Source organism: Lepus europaeus, chromosome 9 (assembly GCF_033115175.1).
Source record: "Lepus europaeus isolate LE1 chromosome 9, mLepTim1.pri, whole genome shotgun sequence".
Classification (NCBI taxonomy): domain Eukaryota; kingdom Metazoa; phylum Chordata; class Mammalia; order Lagomorpha; family Leporidae; genus Lepus; species Lepus europaeus.
The window spans coordinates 117450857-117474987 of record NC_084835.1 but is presented as its reverse complement, the minus strand read 5'-3'; the positions used below and the strand labels follow the sequence as shown (position 1 = coordinate 117474987).

General features: G+C 40.5%; 1 protein-coding gene across 2 annotated transcripts in view; it reads right to left on the bottom strand.

Annotated features, from left to right (window-relative positions):
- Positions 1-7017: 7017 nt before the first annotated feature.
- Positions 7018-24131, bottom strand: part of SOCS6 (suppressor of cytokine signaling 6) — a 46695-nt gene continuing 29581 nt past the window's right edge. For both annotated transcript variants that reach the window (XM_062201795.1, XM_062201796.1), the window contains one exon: positions 7018-12603. In XM_062201795.1, coding sequence (XP_062057779.1) covers positions 10871-12478 — 1608 coding nt within the window. In that variant the 5' untranslated portion in view covers positions 12479-12603 and the 3' untranslated portion in view covers positions 7018-10870. The remainder of the gene's footprint in view (positions 12604-24131) is intronic.

The window sequence follows — 24131 nt, the reverse complement described above, 5'->3', positions numbered from 1 at the left end:
TTTCAGCGCCTGGCACTGAGGACCTGGCTCAGCTCCCACTCCCAGCTTCCTGCCAGTGCACACCCTAGGAGGCAGCAGGTGAAAGCCCAGGTATTTGGGTCCCTGCCACCTACATGCGAGGCCTAGATGGAGTTTTGGCCACGACTCTTGTAGGCATCTGGGGAATGCAATCAGTGGATGGAAGATCTCTCTCCCTCTCTTCGAAATAAATAAAAATAAATGTAATGTTTCTACAAGAATACCTCTTGAAAGAAAGAAAGAGAGAGAAAGAGAGAGAGAGAGAGAGAGAGAGAGAGAGAGAGAAAGAAAGAAAGAAAGTTAGTTAGTTCAGAACACCTTTGGTCCATCCTAGATGGGAAGCACCAAATGTCATGACAGTGAATTTGTCAGAGTTCATTCCCTAGAGGGAGGAAGCTGTTGGCTGTTGACAAGCAAGCATTTCTGTGAATGGAGTAGAAGGGAAAGAAAGAAAAAGGATTTGTTAGTTGTCACAGGCACTCAGGTCATTTCCCTTGCCTACCTGTCAATGCAGACACTAAGCTATTGACCTCCTGAGAATCTCTCTCTCTCTAAATATTTCACTAAGCACACTGTGAATGTCCTTTGTTAGCAGGCTGCTCTACAATGCTCTGGCTCCCAGCATTCTAGAACATATCCCAACTCAGACATGGAGTAGGACCTGCCAAAACTTAGGGATTCTAGAAAACATAAAGGAAACTCAAGAACAATGCAGCCAGTAACAGCGAAATCTATGAGTGACCAGTCTGAAACTTAGCATGGTAGTCCTCAGAAATATTTCCCTGGCAAGGTAAGAACCAGCTGGAACAATCCCCAAGATTCCTCAGCCTCCTGGTCAGTTTTAAGTAAATGCCAACCTCCTCTGGAAAGAATTTCAGATCATCTCCTTCAGTGAGAAAGTGCTTATGGTTTACCCTACAGGCACATAAGAATGTTTTCTTATATTTATAGAGCAAACTTATCTCTGGAAACGTTGATAATTTCATCTTGTGTTTAATGATTATTAATCTTTGCAATTTCCTGGTGGGGAGGTATAAGAGTAATGATACAAAGGCCATGGCACTGAATGATTACTTAGAAACCATGGTCAAAACATTGTCTCCCATAGAGTACCAGCAAGCCAGCACTGGGGAGCCTCCAGAGGTCTCAGCTCCCAGTCTCGCCTGCCCCCTCAGGCACCCTGTTTCTCCTGATGACTCAGCAGCTCTAGTGAGTCGCTCAGTGCTTTGCAATTCCCAGAAACTATGTTGGGATACAAAAAGGACACAGATTAAACAGGCAAATCAACCGGCTCATTCAAATCATTGCAATCAAGGCACCATAGTCACTGTTTTATTCCTAAGTATTTAGACTAAAAAAGGCAGGAAGGGAGAAAAAATATCAGAAAATATATGTTTATATTTATATACACACATATATGTGCATAACATATGCATTATAAATACATAAAGGAATATAAAAGTATACTAAAAGAGATATTTCCAAACTGCCTCTATAAAGTAAATAAAAATGCACTAACTAGAAGTCACAGAGAGGAAAAAAGTTTATAAATATCTTGAGTGTTGACATTTAACTGAGGTTGTCAGCATTTTATTTCTTTAATAAGGCATACTACAACTTTCCCAAAACAACTTGAGGTAGCTTGAAATTGCAGGTCATTAATTGTGATAAATATACTAATGTGAGATGTTTATAATAGGGGAAGGATGGTGTAACGTATATGGGAACTCTTTGTATTACTATTACTTCACAATCATTGCTTTGTAAATTTACAAATATTCTAAAAAAGAACTGAATTATAAACTTATATTTTAAAACATATTCACATATATAGTTAACATAAACATTTGGAAGACTTTTTTAAAACTGACCCTATCTTAGAACATTAAGAATATCTCAATCAATTCTAAAAAAAAAAAAACACAAGATATAAAATCTACATTTTTCTGGCTACGGCGCAACAATAATCAATTCCTTTAAAAAATGTAAAATTGAAACTCCTTCTCACTCTGCCCACCATAGTTGGTTTTACAGGTGTGAGTTTACTTGATTAACGATACTGATGTTTCTGCCATCATTCCCTTTCTTTCTTCTTTCCTTTTTTTAGCTTTATTTACTTGAAAGGCAGAGTGACAGAGGATTAGAGAGAGATATCTTCTATCTACCAATTCACTCTCCAAATGCCTGCCACAGTTGGGACTGGGCCAGGCCAGAGCCAGAAGCCAAGGAACTCGATCTGGGTCTCACATGTGGATAGGAGGGACTCAAGTACTTGAGCCATCATCTGCTGCGTCCCAGGTACATTAGTACAGAACTAGGTCACAAGCAGACTAGCAGGGACTGGCCGGTCACTCAGATACGGAACGCAGGGTCTCAAGCAATGGCTTCACCTGCTGCACACAGGATCCACTCCCTTTACTGCCATTTCTACAAGACAAACTTCCCTTGTTTCTTTTTAAGCTACATAGCTTGTCTTCAAGTCCTTGAGTTCTGAACTTTCTTAGCATTAGAGAAGAGCTAACACAGTTTCAAAAAGACACTTAATGGATGCAAGATTTGTTCTGAGGATAAGAAAAGAAAGAAGATAATTGGAGTCCATGAGACCAAGGGTTGGGGGCATCTTACAGGCACAGGACTTTGGTTGAGGGCTGGCTCCTTGACCTCAACAGAAAACCAAGCCCATGGTTTTTGTAGCTTCTGCAAAAAATGAGGTTGAGGGTATGAATGCCACCATAGATGGCTACCTCCCAATAAAATATCATTGTAGTTGTCTATTGTTACATAACAAATCATCATAATACTTTAAATTGTTGATGTAAGACAAAAACCATTTTATTACATCTCATGGTTTTCTGGTCTGGAATTTGGGCAGTGATCAGCAGGGTGGAATTCTGCTCTATGTGGCGTTGACAAAGACCACTCCATGGCATTCAACTGGTAGATGGGCTGACATGAAGAGACCCCTTGCTCACACAAGCCCAGGCAAGGATGGCAGAAGAATCGGTTCAGCTGGATCTGTGAGTGGGGCACCTACAGTTAACTTCTCCACCTGGAGGTCTCAGTGAAGCCAGGCATGTAAGTGGTGGTTTAGGACTCCAAGAGCAAACAAGATAGAAACTGCATGATCTTTTATACTCTAGCACCAGGAGTCACCTGCCATCAGGTCTATAGTTTACTGGTTAAAGCAGTCATGTGCCAGCCCAGATAAAAGGGAGAGGCACAAAATCCTGTTTTTCAACAGCAAGAATGTCAAGCACGTTGCAGCCATGATTTTAAACCACCACAATCACATAGGCAAGACTTTGACATTGGGAACATCCAAAATGCTCTGAAAATCAGAGCATTTCCCTAACTGCACTGGCCATATAAGCCACTGGAACGCCTGTGTAACACAGCTAGCAAAATAGAAGTCTAGGGGAAGCTGACTATTGGTTAGAACTATAATATATATGTTATTTATTTCAGAGACACAGAGGGAGGGAAAAAATAAGGGAGAGAGAATGCACTCCCTTCTGCGTGTCCACGCCTCAAATGTCTACAATGGTCAGGACTAGACGCGGCTGAATCCGGGAGCGGGGAACTCAATCCAGGTTTCCTACAGAAGTCCCTGCTTTCTGACTCTGCTTCCCCGGTCATCTCTCAGGACAGAAACAAAAAGCTTTCGGCATTTCTTTCTTCTGTATCACATCCTCCTCCCAGGAAAACTGTTGTGGTGGCCTCTTTTGGTTTCGATGTTAAATAACCTGAGTTTCTCTGGACTGCAGCATCTAGAACATTCACGTATGTCTATCAGTGATGACAACCGTGCTTCTTATTCCTCTATACATTTGTGTTGGAAACTTCCATGGCTCCCTTGGCAAGATACAAAGAATTTAAGCATATATACATTTTAGACTTTTCTTAAAGGATGGTTTTTTAAGGATTCAGGATAAGGAATAAAAGGAAGACTTCAAGAATTTGCAAATCACCCTTAATTCGTGTGAACAATTTTCACATGTGTCTGTTAACACAATACTACAAGATATTATTCAGTAACATTTTTGTAAAAAAAAAAAAGTAATCAAGTCTTAGGTATTGGGTGTTATGGCAATGTTATAACCTCACTTTCCAGGTTTATATAATCACTTTGTGGAGGAAAGACAGTACTACAATAAACAGTTTAGCAGTCCATGATTAATTGCCAAAACAGAAGCTATAAATATATAATTTCTGAATCAGTAAATCATGAATGACTCAGGCTACTAGGGAATTTGCTCCTGACTTTATCCTGTAATCTATTTAGATGAAGAAAACACTATTCTGTATGTTGGTGAGAAATGTAACTTTAAAAAGTCATACTAAAATTCAAGCACATTGCCTTAATATATATTCAACTTCTGGACCCAAACATATTCGTTCTACCAAAAGTCTTGAATAGAAATAAACATTATGTTCTAAAAACTGCATTTTCATCCCAACGCTAATACAGAAGTGAAAAAGATAAATAAACTTATTTCTCTTAGAGTTTTTAGTTATCTGAACATGCATATGTCTTGTATTTTAACTTCCTCAGAGAACAATAGAAATGTAGTCCCACCCTACCACCAGTGCCTATAGAAAGGGAAATACTTTCAACTCAAGCAGTTTAACCATGAGGTTAAAATCCAAGGTCCTATCAATTAATGATGATGGATAGCAATTTAGTTACTGATAAATGTTACATACTTGATTTACTTAGATGAACTCTTTTATGTCCTTGAGGTAAGAACTCATATCAAATTATTAATTTAATTAAAATGAAATCCCATTTAATCTTCCCATTACAGGGTAAACGCGGATAGCTTAGGAAGTCACAAATAACTGCAAACAATATAAATGTGTACTTCCAAATTGTTCTAAAAGCTCAAGTCCAGATTTCCCTTTCTAGTTGGCATTTGCTGTATTTCTAGATTCCACCAATTGTCTTTAAATTCTAAACAGGGAAAAACTACTTCCTTAGAAGTAGTTAAAAAAAGAAGAAGAAGAAAACTAATCACTTGTTAAGACAATCACAAATCACCCATAGAACAACCCTACTAGGGAAATATGTGGTTAGGGTCAGGAAATAAGAACTCATTGAGTGGGCCCTAAAGGCGCAAAGATAAACTTCCACATACCACACCTTCGCTGTAATTGTCAACTGAGGTTTTGAAAATTACAAGGTTTCTATAAGTGAATTGCATTCGTATTTCTCCCATGATCAAAGGATGTAGATCAAAGTTGGGTTTTACACCATTGTTGCTTTCCAAAGAGGCACTCTCATGTGAGAAAGAGTCCATTGCCTGAGTATCAAGAGACCAGCGCAGAAAGTGATCAAAGTCATGAAAAAAAGGATTTTGTAAGTCATGGACAGGCAAGCACATTTCTGGAGCGCCCGAGGGCTCCAGCAGAGCAAAATACTGATGTGTACTCTGCCACGTGCCTGGACATATCTTTTCACTAATTCACCTGGGAGAGCAGCAGCAATGGCCCAAGTGGAAGACCAGGAAGAAGCTCCTGGCTTCAGCCTGACCCAGCCCTGGCTGGTTGTGGGCATTTGGGGAATGAATCATCGCATGGAACAAGTATGTCTTCCCCTCCCTCTCTGTAACTATGCCTTTTAGATAAATAAAATAAATCTTAAAAGTAGTGCATTGTAAATGAAGCTAAACATCTGAAAGAAAACAAAAGCTACACTGGAGGCAAAAACAAAAAAACAGACAAGAGTCTAATTCAGCTGAAATAAAGGTTAATCCTGGAGGTGTCCATACAGCAGCTGGGATGCCACAGCTATTGGAGGAATTTGGGAAGTGAACCAACACATGGAAGATTTGTCATGACTTCTTTCAAATAAAGCTCACCAAAAAAAGAAGAAAAAAAAAAAGGCAGCTTCTGATCTCGAAGGTGGAAAGCATGGGGAAAGCAGAAATAAAGCCTTTGAGGCTCAACAAAGAGTTAAGGGTTGAGAGGTGGGAGTAGAAGAAACTTGCTGGGGGAGCTTAATTAGAAGTCGGGTTAAGTTCTGAGGTCACCAGATGTCTCTAGTGAGTTATCTGTCATCATAGCTCCAGGTGCTTCGCCCTCTGAGTGCCGGGTCTCCTCGCTGGGCCCACAGATACCTCCAAGAGAGCACAGCCTGGCCTCAGAACAGTTTCTCTACCTTGCTAAACGGATGACTCTAGAGTAGGGGCTGAGAACAAAATCCTCCTTTGAAAAGGAAAAATCTGTTTATGTGGCTAAAGTTGGTTAATTTTTCTTTCCCAGAATTCTCTAGGCCTGACCATTCCTGTCTCACAATCCAGTGTTTTGGTAGCACCAGTATGACATCAGTGTCAATGCTGTCAACTGACACCAGTTCCAGAAAATGTGCTTAGAACTTCTCCACATTATTTGGATTGTATCTACTAAAGTCAAACTTTATGATATATTCTACCCAAGATCTGATTAAAATGTTACCTTCGAATTAGCCATGAAAGGAAAAAAGGATGTTGGAAAAATAGAATAAAATTCTAAAACAATTGCTTAACCCAATGTGATAGTTTAAGAACTTAGAGCAATTAAAATTCAGTGGCTATAACTAGAAATTCTCCTCATCTATGAGAGGGTTTCTAAAAAACCTCTACACAGATATGCTTTAATCACCTGGAGGACACTTTTTAAAAACAAGTCACAACCCAAACATCTCCTCCCTTGGGTTACCTTTCTTTTAGTGGGGTTTCTTTACCATATCATCCTTAATTCATTCATTTATTTAGTAGATAATCTCCCTACTTCCCGCCTTGTGTCAAAGGTTTCTTTACATTAGCACAACTGGTTGGCTTCCAATCGGTCTGCTGTCTTCCATTAGTGAATGAATTCACTTACCCTTTTTTACTGAAAGTTACTGGCTCCAACCCTCCAGTCCTGCCCAGTTCCTGGGGACATCCTGAAGCTTATCTGGCCAACCACACGCTAAGTAACATCAGACACTGCATCAGGATATTAAACAGACTACAAGGAAGATCTTGTGAACGAAATTTTTATTTACACACTGTATCTAGAAGTAGATACATAAATTCTTATACAATTAATTTCCAAAAATGTGCAAGAAATTACTATAATTTGTTTACAAACCAAAACACGTATTAAAATCAATGGACTTTGGATAATTCATTCTGTGGTGTTCAGTACAAATGGTACACACCTGATTTGAAACATACAGAAAAAGTGTAAACTACAGCAATCTGGATTGCAAGTATAATTTCATGGCACTCCAATGACTAGGAAATATCTGTAACCCAACACGTGTACTTATAAAATTCTGCAGAAATTTTTAGTCATCATCTCTGGATGTCTGAATCACTTCTCAGAAACAGCATCTATGCATTTGGCCATGTTACGATTAATAAAAAGGGTATTTATAAAAACCTTCCTTGCAGGATTAAAAAAGTATTAAAAAGAAACCAAATGTGTAATTACTAGCGTACCAACAATTTTAGAATTTTAGAATTATTTCCGGAACTGGCTATTGTTCCTTATTAGCGATTTCAACAAAACTGTCTATTGCTGGCAGTGTGATTTCATTTTCAAATTAAGACTTCACATTTGATGAAAATCAATGAAGATTTAAATGAAAATATATTATTTTTGAATCATTCATAAAGCAATCTCTCTCATATACAATGTGAAATGTACAGTAATTAAAACTGGAATTTCTGAAAGCACTGTTAGAAAGATATTTAGACATGTAGTGCTAGCAGAGACATTGCATAAACCTATTTAAAATTTTAGTGACTTTATCCTGTTTCAATAACACTGGCTCAGAAATTATAAAATATTCTTGTTTAATTTCCTATTGCCAATGATTTAGGGCTTTTGGCACATGATTTTCTTCAACAGCAAGATGGTTGCCCTGTGTAGCTGGTTTCCTTAAAAACTATTTTTAGTTCTTTGATCATTTCCTGTGATATAATGTTTTTGACCTTCCACATCTTCAGATTATTGCACCAAGTAGAAAGAGACCAGTTTTCGCTAGACAGAAAGAGCAAGAGCAAATTATTTTTCAAGTACTTTCTACAGCTTTCTTATTATTTATAAAAATACATAATAGTGTATTAGAGTAAGCCTGAGAATAAGCTCCAGGCCTTCATCATGTTTTGTGACGAAATAGCTGATTTAAAAAAAAAAAAAAAAAAAAAAAGCTGACTCATTCATTATAGCAAATAGATTCTACTTCTTTGTTGTGTTTTTCTCACCTTGAGCTCAGATTTTTAGAAGCACAATTTGGAAAGCACTCAGATTGTGTCTATTCCATCTAAGTTACCTTTCAACTGAGTCCAAAAATTTATCCAAGTTACAGGATGAAGATTTATCGCTCTTTCTCCTGCTTCCATTCTTAGCCAGACTGTTCTAGTATCATATACAACAATCTTTTATATCATGTTATGCTACCTATGCCAAATGAATCTCTCTCTACATAAAAAAAAAAAAAAACTAATGCAATATACCTTTCTAAGTTTCACATCTTGGCAAATATTCTGATTTTTATCCAAGTACTAACAGAACCTCACAATTTCAAATTGGAATAGAAAAAGCCATATGACTTCAAATATTTTAGGAACACAGAAAAGCACATCAGAAATTGGCTTTTGGAATTATAACGGTATCAAGACTTGCCCTCCAAAAAAGGCAAAATACAATATTGAAAACATTGAGATGAAAATCAGAATCATCTTGACACTAGATGGGTAGATCTTAAACACACGGCACCATGAGAAAATGAAGGGAACAGGCTCTGTCCACATGAGACAGGGTTAGGGCAGTCCAAAGACGTCTGTGCACCGGGATCTCACGGAAGGACATGGACATGCTTCTGCAGACACAGAGAAGCCAGCTCAACATTTATTATTCACACACAGTGACTCTGCAGCAATACCCGCCATCTAATATAGATGCACAGGGACTTTTAACTCACCCTAGATATATTTTTTAAGTTGTTTAAAAATAAATAGTTTTGCAAAAAAATAGTTTAAATGTCTTCCACTAGTTTGATAGTTTTTAATCCAAATAGCTTATAGTGAACACTTAAATTATATTATTACAGTATACTCCATATCCCATGGTAAGTGAAAACATCAGAAAATGAAAGGAGTCATTCTAACAAGGTACAATCAACATTCCACCAAAAGTAAGTACCTTTTCCCCTTTTAGTCAAAATACCATAACACCATATTATGGCAATGTGCCTTTTCTTGGTATTATCTCAGTTCTAACTCTAAAACACAAACAGAGAAACAACTGAGGATACACATATGTTCAAATGACACCTAGTAAGTTTGATCCAAGACCCTTACCCTTGTGTTTAAAGGAGTAGGAAATAGGAAAAAGGAAGAAACATCTCAAATTACATATCTCACATCTGAGATAGAAATATTTTCCTTTAAAGCTCTGTAGCTAGGAACATTTCCTGGAAGGGGCAATTCTAAAATTACTATGTTGCAGAACTGTGAAAAGAATAAACACTCTGCATTTCAAAACAACTAAAAATTATTGGGTATAACATCCCCATTTCCCCCAACATATTACTCAAAGAGATAAAATAACTACTGAGGCCAAATTATTTAGCTAAATTAAAAAAGAAACAAGAAATCTATTTTTAAATAGCAGGATATATGGTAGGCATATTTGATATGGTTTTAATAGTTTTCTCACATGACACTCCACAATTTCCACAATTTTTCAACTAAAGTCATTAAGGGTTGATTTTAGTGGGGGAAGGAGTAGTCAAATCTAGTACATTTGAATAATAACTATATAAAATAAAAATATAAATTCAACTTTAAAACACTGTTTTCTTTCCATCCAAATCAATTTAAAACTTTATAGAATAAGTTTTAATGTTGAATGGGAATTCAGTCCATTTATAAAAATTAGTTTACAATCAAGTTCACCCAAGAAAGTGGTGGCTAAGCTGAAGAAGTCATAAGTAAAACATTTTACCAAAGGAAAGTATATGTAACACCAGAGATGCTATCACAGGAAACTACGATCATTAATATTTCTTTAATAATGGTTCTAGATCCATAGGTCTTTACAACTGATGCCAATTTGTACCCGAGTTTAGTGATAGAAAAGGCAACAATTTCTAAACTGGTGGTATACATTTCTTAACAATTTTTTAATGTAAGGCCATTTATTAAAACAGACAAATTACAAGATGGGAAAGAAAGCAACAGAAAAATTCAACTTTTCACAACCGAAAAAATTAGCACAACCTTAAAATAATTTAGAAAAGTGTTATAAAAGATATGTTGCAGATCTGCATTCCATTACCAAGATCATGTCAACTCATAATTCCAAATAAATCCTTTCAAAGTATGAGATTTAAAAATCGTCTTCAGTGTATATGTAAATTCTGTGTTTCATCACACAGGTATGTTTACTTAGTACTATCTTTTGAAGATGGGTCACTTAAGAAGACAGCAATTTTTATTCTGTAAGTTTCATTCCACTTTACTTAGGGCTGAATACACATGAAATGTGCTTTTAATGCATAAAAATCACAGTGGATAGCAGCAAAGGACTGGGGAGGGGGTCGTTAAAGAGGATCTTATAATTCACATTGTGATCATTCTGCACACTGATGAAAGAATTCACACCTCTACAACCTCAAGACTTCCCTTTTTAAAGAACCAAAATAAATTCAGGACACCTTGCAAACACTTCCCCACCCCTAAACAAACTAATGACTGTTATACATACAAAAAAAAAAAAAAAAGTTATGGCAGCAAAAGATTCTGATGGCAATGGGTTTGTAAACTGTATTTCAATCTCTTTTTCTTACTCCCAAAGTGCAAGATGCAGGGTTCTCATTCTCTCAGTAGTGCTTCTCCTGCAAATAATCCTTCATTTTGTTGGGCAAAGGCAGTTTCTGAATTAAGTCTATTCTGGTATACTGACGTATAACAAAACGACACAGGTACTGCAAAGAACGCACCTGCATGAACCGTGACACTGGATTCGTCAGTCTGACAGGGTAAGTAGCAGACCCAGGCAACCGAGACCTTGAATAACAAAAAGCTCCATTTTCAGAGTCCCTGATTGAATGCTCAATTAGATCAACTATAGACGTATGTCCTTCCACATCTGGTTGTTCATAAAAGCTAAACCTACCATTTGAGTGCTCAATTCTAGTGTGAAGTGTTTTACCATGGGAGCGAAAGCTCAAGCTTAAAAGATAACGGTCATCAGAACTATCCCGAACAAGAAAAGAACCATCGGGCACATTTGCTAGCTTCCCCTCAGCCTCCCAGCGGGTGATTGGCCCCCAGTACCATCCTTGTTTTGCAAGTTTTTTCAGCTCCTCTGTAAGGCTTGTCACAACCATGGGACCACTACTCTGGACTGAGTCGTAAACTCTGGCAACTCCAGGAGCAGAGTTAGGGTCAAAATTCAAATGACAGCGCACGCTTTCGGCCACATGGGCATCTGTGCCAGTGAGTCCACTGAAGTTCCTTTGGATTTGATTATTCTGCATTGGAGGTAGCAATGGTGAGAGTGGAGGGACATCATCATGACTTGCTCTTGGGCTCTGCAACATGACTCCTGTGGTGCTGATCAACAAGCCATTCACAGACGGATCCACAAAGATCTCCGGGGCAACCACCAGATCCTGGTCTACCTGATTTTCATCTTCAGGAAAAGAGCTCCCTCCTCCTGGAGGAGGAACTGCAGAGACTTCCATGGGGGAAGAACTGTCCAGGCAATAGCTGCGTGATCCTTCCAGAGGATACATCCCCTCGTCTAAAGGCACGGTGTACTGAATGTAGTCCTGAGGCATAAGTCCAATAACTACAGGCACATGTTCATCCAGGTGGAGATGCAAGTCCCCGTTCGGAGAGTCCGAACCCTTCAGCGAGTTACTCTGCTCTTGGCACACGGTTTCAGACTGAAGGTCCTGAAAATCCTTTCGAACACCATTCAGCGCTGGACTTGGGCTGGAAGAGTGGACCAGCGCTTTGACTCTCACCTCCATTTTGATGCACGTCTCCTCAGAGTTTGTAGGCCGAAGCGGCCAAGGCGTGGGGCTGTAGTGGTGACTGCGGAGGGAAGTGGACCTGATGGGCCTCTGGGCTCTCACATCCTTGAAGACGATGGGTGCAGAGGAGGAGGAGAAGGTGTCCTCGTCGGCAGAGCCCCCTGTGGGCGTGCTGCCCTTGCCTTTGGGCTTCTGTTTGGCAGAAAGGCGTCTTTTCAATGTACCCATCAGGCTTTCACTTTTCGATCTGTTTTTCCCACCTTTTTCATCTTCACTGTTGATATCACAGCTGGCCATCTCTTTACCATAGCAGCTACCAAACAAGGAATCATCTTTTCCAAAGTCACTAGCTAGGGATGGTTGTTGTACTACCATGAAATCAGATTCTTCTTTACTTTTATTCAAGTTGAAAGACTTCCGAAAGGTTTTGAGACTAATTTTCTTCATTATGACGAGTTATCTAATCCAAGGGGCTCAATTTCTCTCTGGAATATTATTCCCAAACATTTGGAGAGGCTGCAATGCTGCATCGATGTATTTTTCCAGCTTCATTTAAACTGTGAAGCCATTTTCTAAAAAAAAAGAAAGAAACAAAGAAACAAAGAGTCACATTAAAATATTTCCACAAGTTTTATTTTATTCAGTGTTAATCCTTCAGCCTGTGAACAAGAGTCAACTCTGACAAAACAGGGATTTCTATTTCAGCTAGCAGAGTACCTACTACAGAATGGGCAGCTGGCAAGGATTTGGTAATATTCGAAGAACAAGCCCTCCACTGACCTTCCTTCCTTTCTGCACCTTGCTTTTTTGTTTCATCCCTAATGAGCTGGCCAGGGTTCATGTCTTCCCATGCTACCAATGCAGTTATCTTGATCATCAGTTCTCATGGCTTCCCTCCTCTGACATGCACCTGTCTGTGTCCCAGCAAAGCACTCAACAATGAAGTCCTGCGTAGAACTGGCAGAGTAGCAGTCCCTTGATTCCTCACCAACCAGGCCACTTTAACACTCTTAAACATCTTTAAACATCCCTCTATGCTTGAGAGTTCTTTGAGAACACGGCTCCTCTGAGTCACCTCCCAGTGCCACAGAGGTTAGGAGAAGCACAGCGTGTGCAGGCTGAAAGCCATCCTTGTGTAGAGGACATACACAAAACTTCCTATTTGTAGCTCAGACCTATGTGCAAGGAGATGAAGATTATGATTAGGAAGAATATTTCTAAAATCATTGCTTTTCATTCTTCTTCTTTTTACAATATTCCACATCAAATTTTTACTTCTGTCTCCAGAAACAAACTTTCTAAACTTTTGTAGTACACTATTTCATGTTGCAATGGTAGGATTTCAATTCCATAGTCTTTCTGCATTATCTCATAGGACAAAAATGTGGTCCCACAAGTCCTATTAGCTGATCTTAGCAATACTGCCTTACAAAAACATTTTGACTAAACTACGAATAATGTTTCATTCCTCTATGGTCATATTCTGCCACACCAAGACCATCAACTTGGGAAAAATTCCACTTCCCCAAGAGGTTAGTGCCACTCCATGTCTTGGCAGAAAATCACAGCTCTAGCTTTGATCATAGTCAGTGTGGACTTACTAGGGGCTTGCAACATGCTCAGCACTGGGTGGGAATATATGGACTCATAAATGACTTAGGGTCTCAATCCAGTGAGAGAGACAGATACGTGAATGGATAAGCTGCAATACAAACCCATTGGTAAGACCATGGTAATACAAGACAGGAGTTAAGAGAAATGTGACAAATGTTTAAGTTATTCATGGAACCTGTAATATATCATTCTTACTAAAACTAACACTACTCAGGGGATCATTAATACCATATCGATAAAAGGAGAAATGATTTTCAAAAGTCTTACCGTTACTATAGTATTGAAATTGTAAAAAAAAAAAAAATATTTTTATTTGGAGTACCAGTTACTTTTAAACACTAAGTTGCTAAACAGATGAACTCACTGTCTAACCACCATGTCTTCCACCCAAGTCAAAAGAAGTATACAATGCCCTGAGAGCAGAATCAGTCACTGACTCTGAGCTGGCGAGAACTCAATCAACTCCACCAAATTTGGGGTTCAAATAGTTTTGCTTCCTGCTACCAAATCCACATTACAAAAAACAAAAACTGGCAATCCCAGTAAAAGTACCTGGCAATTGTCTACTTCAAAGTTATTATTTTTTCAACTATCAATCCATGTACAGCTCAGAACTAATATTAAAGAAACAAAATTCAATCCTAGATATTACAAACTATAAAACGTCTATTAGACCATATGGTATTTTCTCTCTCCCCAACATTTTCTAGGCAAAGATTACCCTGGAATTTTTAAGAGTATCTGTTTTTCTGTTTGCACTTCCAAAAATACATGCCATCTTTTTATAGGATTACCATCTGTCTCATGCCTAAGTAAATGTTCCGAATCAGATTTACTGCTTTTCTAATTGTAAAATTGTAGGTTTACACACACACTTGAAAATGTGTTTAAAGGTTTAAGGGAAAAAGTTTCAGACATTTAATGTAAAGAACACATTATCCGTATGAGGGAGAAGATAGCATCTTCAAATAAGTTCACCTCTCTTCTAAGGAATGATTTGAGGTAGTTTCGCCTGTCATTCATGATACCATCTAATGAAAAAATTAAAAACATGACATCATGCAACTATTTAACCTTCAATGAACAAAACAGCTCAACTGTCAGCCTCAGGTTACAAACGAAGGTACTGGATTTCCAAGCGACAGGAATCATTGCTACTAGGAAATGTAGAGCCCATCTATGAGCGTGGCCACTCTGTACAGCACATTCTTTCTCTGAAACTGCCCTGCCTGTGGTTCTACCACTTCAACGAGCAGTTCTCAAACTTTCTGATCTCAACACACTTTGCTATCTTAAACAATACTGAAGACCGCAAAAAGCTTTGTTTAGGTGTGTTACATCCACTCAAATTTACCCTACCAGTCACTGAAGTTGAAATGTTTAAATATTTCATTATTAATGCACTGTAAAATGACAATGGGGAAGGTGTTTGGTGCAGCAGTTAACATGTCATTTGGGACACCCACTTCCCTTACCGAAGTGCCTGGGTTCAAGTTCCAGCTCCATTCCTGATTCCAGCTTCCTGCTAGTGTGCACCCTGAGAATGCCCACAGAAGTGGGGCTGGGCCAGGCTAACGCCAGAAGCCACAAACTCACTCCAGGTTTCCCATCTGGGTGGCAGGGATTCAAGAACCTACTGCCACACGGGAGAGCTGGGTCTGCAATACGGGAACTCTGGGTGAGATGTGGGCATCCGCAGCAGCATCTCGACTTCTGGGCCAGACGCCCACCTCCTTGATTTTCTCAAAAAGTGAAAGTGCACTGTAAAAGCTGACACTACACTGAGAAATGTTATTGTTCTCTAACACTCCAGTCCTACATTTTGAATGAATCTGTTATGTATGCCTGTTTTTGGTAACATCCTCTATTTTTACTACATTACACAACATTTGTCTGTGAATATCCCCAACTGATTTCATTGAGAAAAGTCCTTTAACACTGGGAAGCAGTAAATACAACAGTGGTAGATACAAGTTTTCCACAACTATAACATTTCTTGAAAGCTAGAATTTTATCATTAGCAAAAACAATGTGACCAGTTGTTTTCACTAAAGTGACAAGTTCACTATCATCATTCATAGGAAAATCATTCATAGGAAAATCCTACTACTACTATACCTAGGTTCAATAGCCATAATGTGTCTGTCAACTGTCCTGGGTAGAAGTGGGTTCGGGAGAAAAGGTGCATCTCAAGCCACAGCAACAAGGGCATCTTCCCAGGTACCCTTCCTTCTTCAGTGTGTGCTTTTTTTTTTTTTAAATGAGCTGAGACAGTGTCCTTTCTTTTTTTAAATTTATTTATTTATTTTTATTTTTGACAGGCAGAGTGGACAGTGAGAAAGATCTTCCTAAGCCGTTGGTTCACCCTCCAATGGCCGCCGCGGCCGGCGCTCTGTGGCCGGCGCACCACGCTGATCTGAAGGCAGGAGCCAGGTACTTCTCCTGGTCTCCCATGGGGTGCAGGGCCCAAGCACTTGGACCATCCTCCACTGCACTCCCGGGCCACAGCAGAGAGATGGCCTGGAAGAGGGACAACCGGGACAGAATCCGGTGCCCCGACCAGGACTAGAACCCGTGTGCCGGTGCCGCAAGGTGGAGGATTAGCCTTTTGAGCCACGGCACCAGCCCAGTGTGTGCTTTCTAAAAACACCCATTTCATGATGAAGATTTTACAAAGATGTATACTTAGGGCAAGAACTAAAACTGTCATTACAGCTTCATCAGCAGCACGCTTTAATGTAACTGGAATGTTCTTTTGTACTAAAGTACCCACCAGTAGAAAACACAGTATTAGAGTTTACCACTGTTACAGCTTTGTATCAGGAATATACCCACCATTGCTTTGTGCTATCAATAAAAATGTTAATACAGTGAAAATGGCAGATAATGGGTTTTTTTTTAAAGATTTATTTATTTATCTGAAAGTCAGAGTTACAGAATTACAGAGAGAGGAGAGGCAGAAAGAGAGAGGTCTTCCGTCGGCTGGCTCACTCCCCCATCAGCCACAACAGCCACACCTGCCACACCTGTGCCTATCCAAAGCCAGAAGCCAGGATCCTCCTCCAGGTCCCCCACATGGTGCAGGGGCCCAAGGACCTGGGCCATCCTCCACTGCTTTCCCAGGCCACAGCAGAGAGCTGGATCAAAAGTGGAGCAGCCAAGACTCAAACCAGAGCCCACATGGGATGCCAGTACTGCAGGCGGCAGCCCTACCTGCTACATCACAGCGCCAGCCCCTGGCAGATAATGCTTTATAGCATTATTATTAAAAGGAACCACAGACCACAATTTGAAGGCAGCATAAAATAAAAAGAATTCTCAGGGACCAGTGTTGTGGGACAGTGGATAAAGTCCCCACTTGTGATGCTGGCATCCCATATGGGTGCCGGTTTGAGACTCAGCTTCTCCACTTCAGTTCCCCCTGCTAATGTGCTTGGGAAAACAGCTGAAGACGGCCCAAAGGCTTGGGCTTCACACCCACATAGGAGGAAGAAGCTCTCGACTCCTGGCTTTGGCCTGGCCTAGCCTCAGCTATTGCAGCCATTTGGGGAGTGAACCAGTGAATGGCTCTCTCTCTCTCTCTGTCTCTTCCTCTCTCTGTGTAACTCTGACTTTCAAATAAATAAATAAATCTTAAAAACACAAAAAGGAATTTTTTTAAAAATGCAAAACAAAAAGTATAAAATAACAAGAAAAAGGCTTTTAATGTAAAACAAAGCATCCCACAGAAAGTTAGCAAGATGACCAGTTAATATTACTGTAAACATCTCTGCACCAAAGGGTGCATTAACACTAAGCATTTACTAGTTTGTGCTATTATTCCATTTCAGTTTCTTAGATTCTGCCCCATTGTTTCTCAATCTGTGAGTACACTATTTGCCATTTCCTTGGTTAAAAAACAAAGAAAAACAAAGAACAAATACTAAAGTCTATCTAGAAAGGGAGTAGTAAAAGGAGGAAGAAAAACATGCTAAATAATAAAAAGGAAACTGATGGCAACAGCAAATATAACTGGAATATGCTGGAATACAGGTTCCAAGAGACTCAGTCTAGTGTACCAATGAATATGAATAGGTTAAATTCAGCTATTAGAAGAAAAAGATCTTCAGATGTAGCTTAGGAAACCCCATCATGGGGGCCTGCACAGTGGCTTAGCGGGTAAAGCTGTCACCTGCAGTGCCACCTTCCCATACGGGCGCCGGTTCTAGTCGTGGCTGAACTCCTCTTCTGATCCAGCTCTCTGTTATAGCCTGAGAAAGCAGCAGAGGATGGCCCAAGTCCTTGGGCCCCTGCACTCACATGGGAGACCTGGAAGAAGCTCCAGGCTCCTGGCTTCAGATGGGCCCAGCTCCAGCCATTGCAGCCATTTGGGGAATAAACCAGCAGATGGAAGACCTCTCTCCCTCTCTGCCTTCAAATAAATAAATAAATACCCCCCCCCCAAAAAAAAAAGAAAAGAAAATTCCATGTTATATAAAAATCACATACTAGAATAACGTCTCAGAAAACTTCAAAACATGGTAAACTTTCCACTGATCAACTTTCCATTTCTTCCCCATGACTGTGGTTATCTTATTCCAGCTTAACTGTATTGTATTCCACTTAGATCAGGAACTCTGGCAGTATCAGCTACTGTTATACCGCTGGTACCTAAAGTATTTCTTGGGCATGGCTAATGCTTAGATTCAAACTTTGAATTTAAATTAATTACATGATTTAACCATATAAATAAAAAGTATGCATTTTAAAAATTAGTGCTACAGGAGCCGGTGCTGTGGTGTAGTGGGTAAAGCCACTGCCTGGAGTGCCAGCATCCCATATGGGCACTGGTTCAAGTCCTGGCTGCTCCACTTCTAATCCAGCTCTCTGCTATGGCCTGGGAAAGTAGCAGAAGATGGCCCAGGTCCTTGGGCCTCTGCATCCACGTGAGAGACAGGAAGAAGCTCCTGGCTTTGGATTGGTGCAGCTTCGGCCACTGCAGCCAACTGGAGAGTGAACAAGCCGATGGAAGATCTCTCTCTCTGCCTCTCAGTAACTTTTGTTTTGTTTTGTTTTGTTTTTGTTTTTCACAGGCAGAGTTAGACAGTGAGAGAGCGAGACAGAGAGAAAGGTCTTCCTTCCATTGGTTCACCCCCCAAATGGCCACTAGCGCCGCAGGTGGAAGATTAGCCTAGTGAGCCGTGGCGTTGGCCCTCTGTAACTCTTTCAAATAAACAAATAAAAAACTTTTTTTAAAAATTACTGCTACAAGACTCATAGAATGGCAGATGTCTTAAACAGCACTCTGGCCTCAGAATCAGCCCTTAAGTCATTCAGAACTGGCTAAAAAGCCCATGAGAGTATTTCAGGCATGGAAAGACAAGACACTCTGGCCAAAAAAAAAAAAAAACAACCCTAAATGAAAGATCTCTGCGAGTGAGATCCGAGATCCTAGTAGAAAGAACGGGCCATCAAAGAAGGCGGTACCTTTTTCTGAAGGGAGGAGAGAACTTCCACTTTGACCATGGCCTTGTCTAAGTAAGATCGGAGTCAGTGAACGCAAAAGGCTTCCATAGCCTTGGCAACTCATGACTAGAGCCTAGGGAGATTACTGATGCCATAAACAAGAGTGTCAAATTGTTAAGACAACAACAGGAGTCAATGTGCACTTACTCTTCATGTAGGATCTCTGTCCTTAATGTGTTGTACATTGTGAATTAATGTTATAACTAGTACTCAAACAGTACTTTACACTTTGTGTTTCTGTGTGGGTGCAAACTGATGAAATCTTTACTTAATATATGCTAAATTGATCTTCTGTATATAAAGATAATTGAAAATGAATCTTGATGTGAATGGAAGGGGAGAGGGAACAGGAGAGGGGAGGGGTGCGGGTGGGAGGGAATTTATGGGGAGGAAGCCATTGTAATCCATAAGCTTTGGAAATTTATATTTATTAAATAAAAGTTAAAAAATTATTGCTACAAAAGAAGAATTGCCTTTTTAAAAAAAATTATTTATTTGGCCGGCGCCGTGGCTCACTAGGCTAATCCTCCGCCTTGCGGCGCCGGCACACCGGGTTCTAGTCCCGGTCGGGGCACCGAACCTGTCCCGGTTGCCCCTCTTCCAGGCCAGCTCTCTGCTGTGGCCAGGGAGTGCAGTGGAGGATGGCCCAAGTGCTTCGGCCCTGCACCCCATGGGAGACCAGGAGAAGCACCTGGCTCCTGCCATCGGATCAGCGCGGTGCGCCGGCCACAGCGCGCTACTGCGGCGGCCATTGGAGGGTGAACCAATGGCAAAAGGAAGACCTTTCTCTCTGTCTCTCTCTCTCTCACTGTCCACTCTGCCTGTCAAAAATAAAAAAAATAAAATAAAATAAAAAAGAAAAAAAATTATTTATTTAAAAGTAAAAGCTACAGAGAGGGAAGGAGAGAGAGAGATCTTCCACTTGCTGGTTTACTCAACAGATGGCTGCAATGGGCCAGGCTGAAGCCAGGAGCCAGGAACGTTTTCATGGTCTCCCATGTGGGTTGCAAGGGCCTAAGTATTTGGGCCATCTTCTGCTGCTTTTCCTAGGCCATTAGCAAGGAGCTGGATTGGAAGTGGAGCAGCCAAGACACATATGGCACCCATATGGCATGCCAGCACCATAGGCAGCAGCTTTCCCCACTGTGCCACAATGCCAGCCCCACTGACTTTTAAACACTAAATAAGTGAAAACAGCTAGAAAAATTTTCTGTCAAATTAGGTATGAGTAAAATTATTCTAAAAAGTCAAGTAAACATTTTTCAGTTTTTATCATTTAAAATCATTTTTAGGGGCCAGTGCTATGGCAAAGCAGGTAAAGCCACTGCCTGCAATGGCAGCATCCCATATATGCTCCACTTCTGATCCAGCTCCCTGCTGATGCACCTGGGGAGGCAGTGGAAGATGGTCCAAGTCCTTGGGCCCTTGCACCCACATGGAAGACTAAAGCAGCTCCTAGATCCTGGCTTCGGATCAGCCCTGCTCTGGCCAATGAGGCCATCTAGGGAGTGAATCAATGGATAGAAAATCGATCTCTCTCTCTTTGCCGCTGCCCCTCTGTAACTCTGCTTTTCAAATAAATAAATCTTTTTAAAAAGGCAGCAAAATATTTTCTTTACATGTTTTTAAATAAATTTATAAAATTTATTTTAGGAGCCGGCGCTGCGGTACAGCGGGTTAAAGCTGTGGCCTGAAGCGCTGGCATCCCATACGGGTGCTGGTTCTAGTCCTAGCTGTTCCACTTCCGATCCAGCTCTCTGCTATGGCCTGGGAAAGCAGTAGAAGATGGCCCAAGCCCTTGGGTCCCTGCACCCTCAGGGGAGACCTAGAAGAAGCTCCTGGCTCCTAGCTTCAGATCGGCACAGCTCCAGCCATTGCGGTCATCTGGGGAGTGAACCAGCAGATGGAAGACCTTTCTCTCTGTCTCTACCTCTCTCTGTAACTCTTTCAAATAAGTAAAATAAATCTTTTAAAAAAATTATTTGAAAGGCAGAGCATAGAGAATGAAATCTTCCATTTGCTGGTTTACTTCCCAAATGCTTCTAACAGTAGGGCTCGGTCAGGAGCAAATCAGGTGTCTAGAACTCCATACAGGCCTCCCATGTGGGTGGCAGGGACCCATATATTTAAGCCATCATTTGCTGCTTCCTGGGGTGTACATTAGCAGGAAGTTACATCAAAGTAGAGCTGGGACTTGGAGTAGACACTCCGATATAAGATGTGGGTGTCTAACCATTGTGCCACAACACCCACCAAAGAAAACATTATATATTTTAAACTTTTATTTAATAAATATAAACTTCCAAAGTACAGCTTTTGGATTACAGTGCCCCCACCCCCCCATAACTTCCCTCCCACCTGCAACCTTCTCCTCTCCCATTCCATTCACATCAAGATTCATTTTCAGAGGGCTGGCACCATGGCTCAACAGGCTAATCCTCTGCCTTGCGGCGACGGCACACCGGGTTCTAGTCCTGGTCGGGGCATTGGATTCTGTTCCGGTTGCCCCTCTTCCAGGCCAGCTCTCTGCTGTGGCCCAGGAGTGCAGTAGAGGATGGTCCAAGTGCTTGGGCCCTGTACCCCATGGGAGACCAGGATAAATACCTGGCCCCTGCCATCAGATCAGCGTGGTGTGCCGGCCGCAGCGCACCAGCCGTGGCGGCCATTGGAGAGTGAACCAACGGCCAACCAAGGAAGACCTTTCTGTCTCTCTCTCACTGTCCACTCTGCCTGTCAAAAAAAAAAAAAAATTCATTTTCAGTTATCTTTATATACAGAAGATCAATTTAGCATATATTAAGTAAAGATTTCAACAGTTTGCACCCACACAGAAACAAAGTATAAAGTACTGTTTGAGTACTAGTTATATCGTTAATTTACAAGTACAACACATTAAGGACAGAGATCTTACATGAGGAATAAGTGCACAGTGACTCCTGTTGTTGATTTAACAATAGACACTCTTGTTTATGGTGTCAGTAATCCCCCTAGGCTCTTGTCATGAGTTGCCAAGGCTATGGAAGCCTTTTGCGTTCACTGACTCCAATCTTACTTAGACAAGGCCATAGTCAAAGTGGAAGTTCTCTCCTCCCTTCAGAAAAAGGTACCTCCTTCTTTGATGGCCCGTTCTTTCTACTAGGATCTCACTCGCAGAGATCTTTCATTTAGGGTTGGTTTGTTTGTTTGTTTGTTTGTTTGCCAGAGTGTCTTGTCTTTCCATGCCTGAAATACTCTCATGGGCTTTTTAGCCAGTTCTGAATGACTTAAGGGCTGATTCTGAGGCCAGAGTGCTGTTTAAGCCATCTACCATTCTATGGGTCTGCTGTGTATCCCGCTTCCCATGTTGGATTGTTCTCTCCTTTTTTATTCTATCAGTTAGTATTAGAGACACTAGTCTTGTTTATGTGATCCCTTTGACTCTTACTCCTATCATTATAATCAATTATGAAGTGAAAATGATACTTGGACTAGTGAGATGGTATTGGTGCATGCCACCTTGATAGGATTGGATTGGAATCCCCTGGCATGTTTCTAACTCTACGGTAAAACATTATTTTTTAAAAATGAGGCCTTTGTAGAAAGACTGCTTTGCAAATGTGATTATTTTTTAATTTTACTTTTAAAAAGTGCTAAACTAAAAATCCGAAACAATGCATTATATAAGGCTAATAACAGCTCAATGAATAAGGAAAATACATTAGTCCTTCATTTAGGAATTAAGGTATATTATTTACTTGTTTTGGTTTAATATTAAATACTTAAACTACATGACTCCCTAGCTAATGAAGTCTTTCCACTAATACACAATTATCAATCCTGAATAATTTTGAAGATCACAACAGAAAATAGGAAAAGCTATATGCTAGCAATAAGAAAACTAGAGTATAATAGGAGATGGTATTATACTCAGAGAAAACTATCAAACAAAATACAAAGGGATACATGATGAAAGTTGGTGCCACTGCCTTTATATAAAAGGCGTAATGGGGGCCAGCGCTGTGGCGCAGCAGGTTAACGCCTTGGCCTGAAACGCCGGCATCCCATATGGCTGCTGGTTCGATACCTGGCTGCTCCACTTCCAATCCAGCTCTCTGCTATGGCCTGGGAAAGCAATAGAAGATGGCCCAAGTCCTTGGGTCCCTGCACCTGTGTCGGAGGCCCAGGGGAAGCTCCTGGCTCCAGATCGGCGCAGCTCCAGCCGTTGTGGCCAATTGGGGAGTGAACCATCAGATGAAAGACCTCTCTTTCTCTCTCTGCCTCTCCTCTCTCTGTATAATTCTTTCAAATAAATAAATAAATCTTAAAAAAAAAAAAAGGTATAATCCACAATGAAGGTAACAATTCACAAAAATATTTACACACAAAATGGAATAGCAATAAAATGTCTCTTTCAACTTAAGAAAAGTGAAAAATAAAGCAGGTTTAAGTTACATAACTCATACATGAGACATATGGATTCTATACCCAGAAAACTGGGAACATATCTCCTTTTTAAGAACTTAACAGACTAATGACTAAACGTGACAATATGTTAGTTTGCTTCTTGTAATGAAATACCTGGGAGACTTTGTAAAGATACTTTATAAAGAAAAGAGGCTGGTCTGGTTGAGCTTTGGAGGCTGAGACCTCCAGACAACATGGTGCTGGCTGTGTCACACCATGGTACCACAGTGGAAGCTTGTAGGAGAGGCCCAGATCACATCAGCAGACAGGAAGCCAGGATATGAGCAGCCAGGCCCACTCTTCTTATATCAACCTTCTCACAATAATTAAACTGTTCCCATTCAAACTACACTGGTTCCTCCCAAGTACAGCGCCCACAAAGATAATCATTTTCTACTAAGCATCCCTGAGGGGTCCCCATCATCTCCAAACACTGGCCCTGAGGCCCATGCTTCCAAAACAAAAGCCACATGCATATCATAGCCACTACAATGAAAATCTGGACATCAGAATGACTTCCCTCATTAGCCACACACAC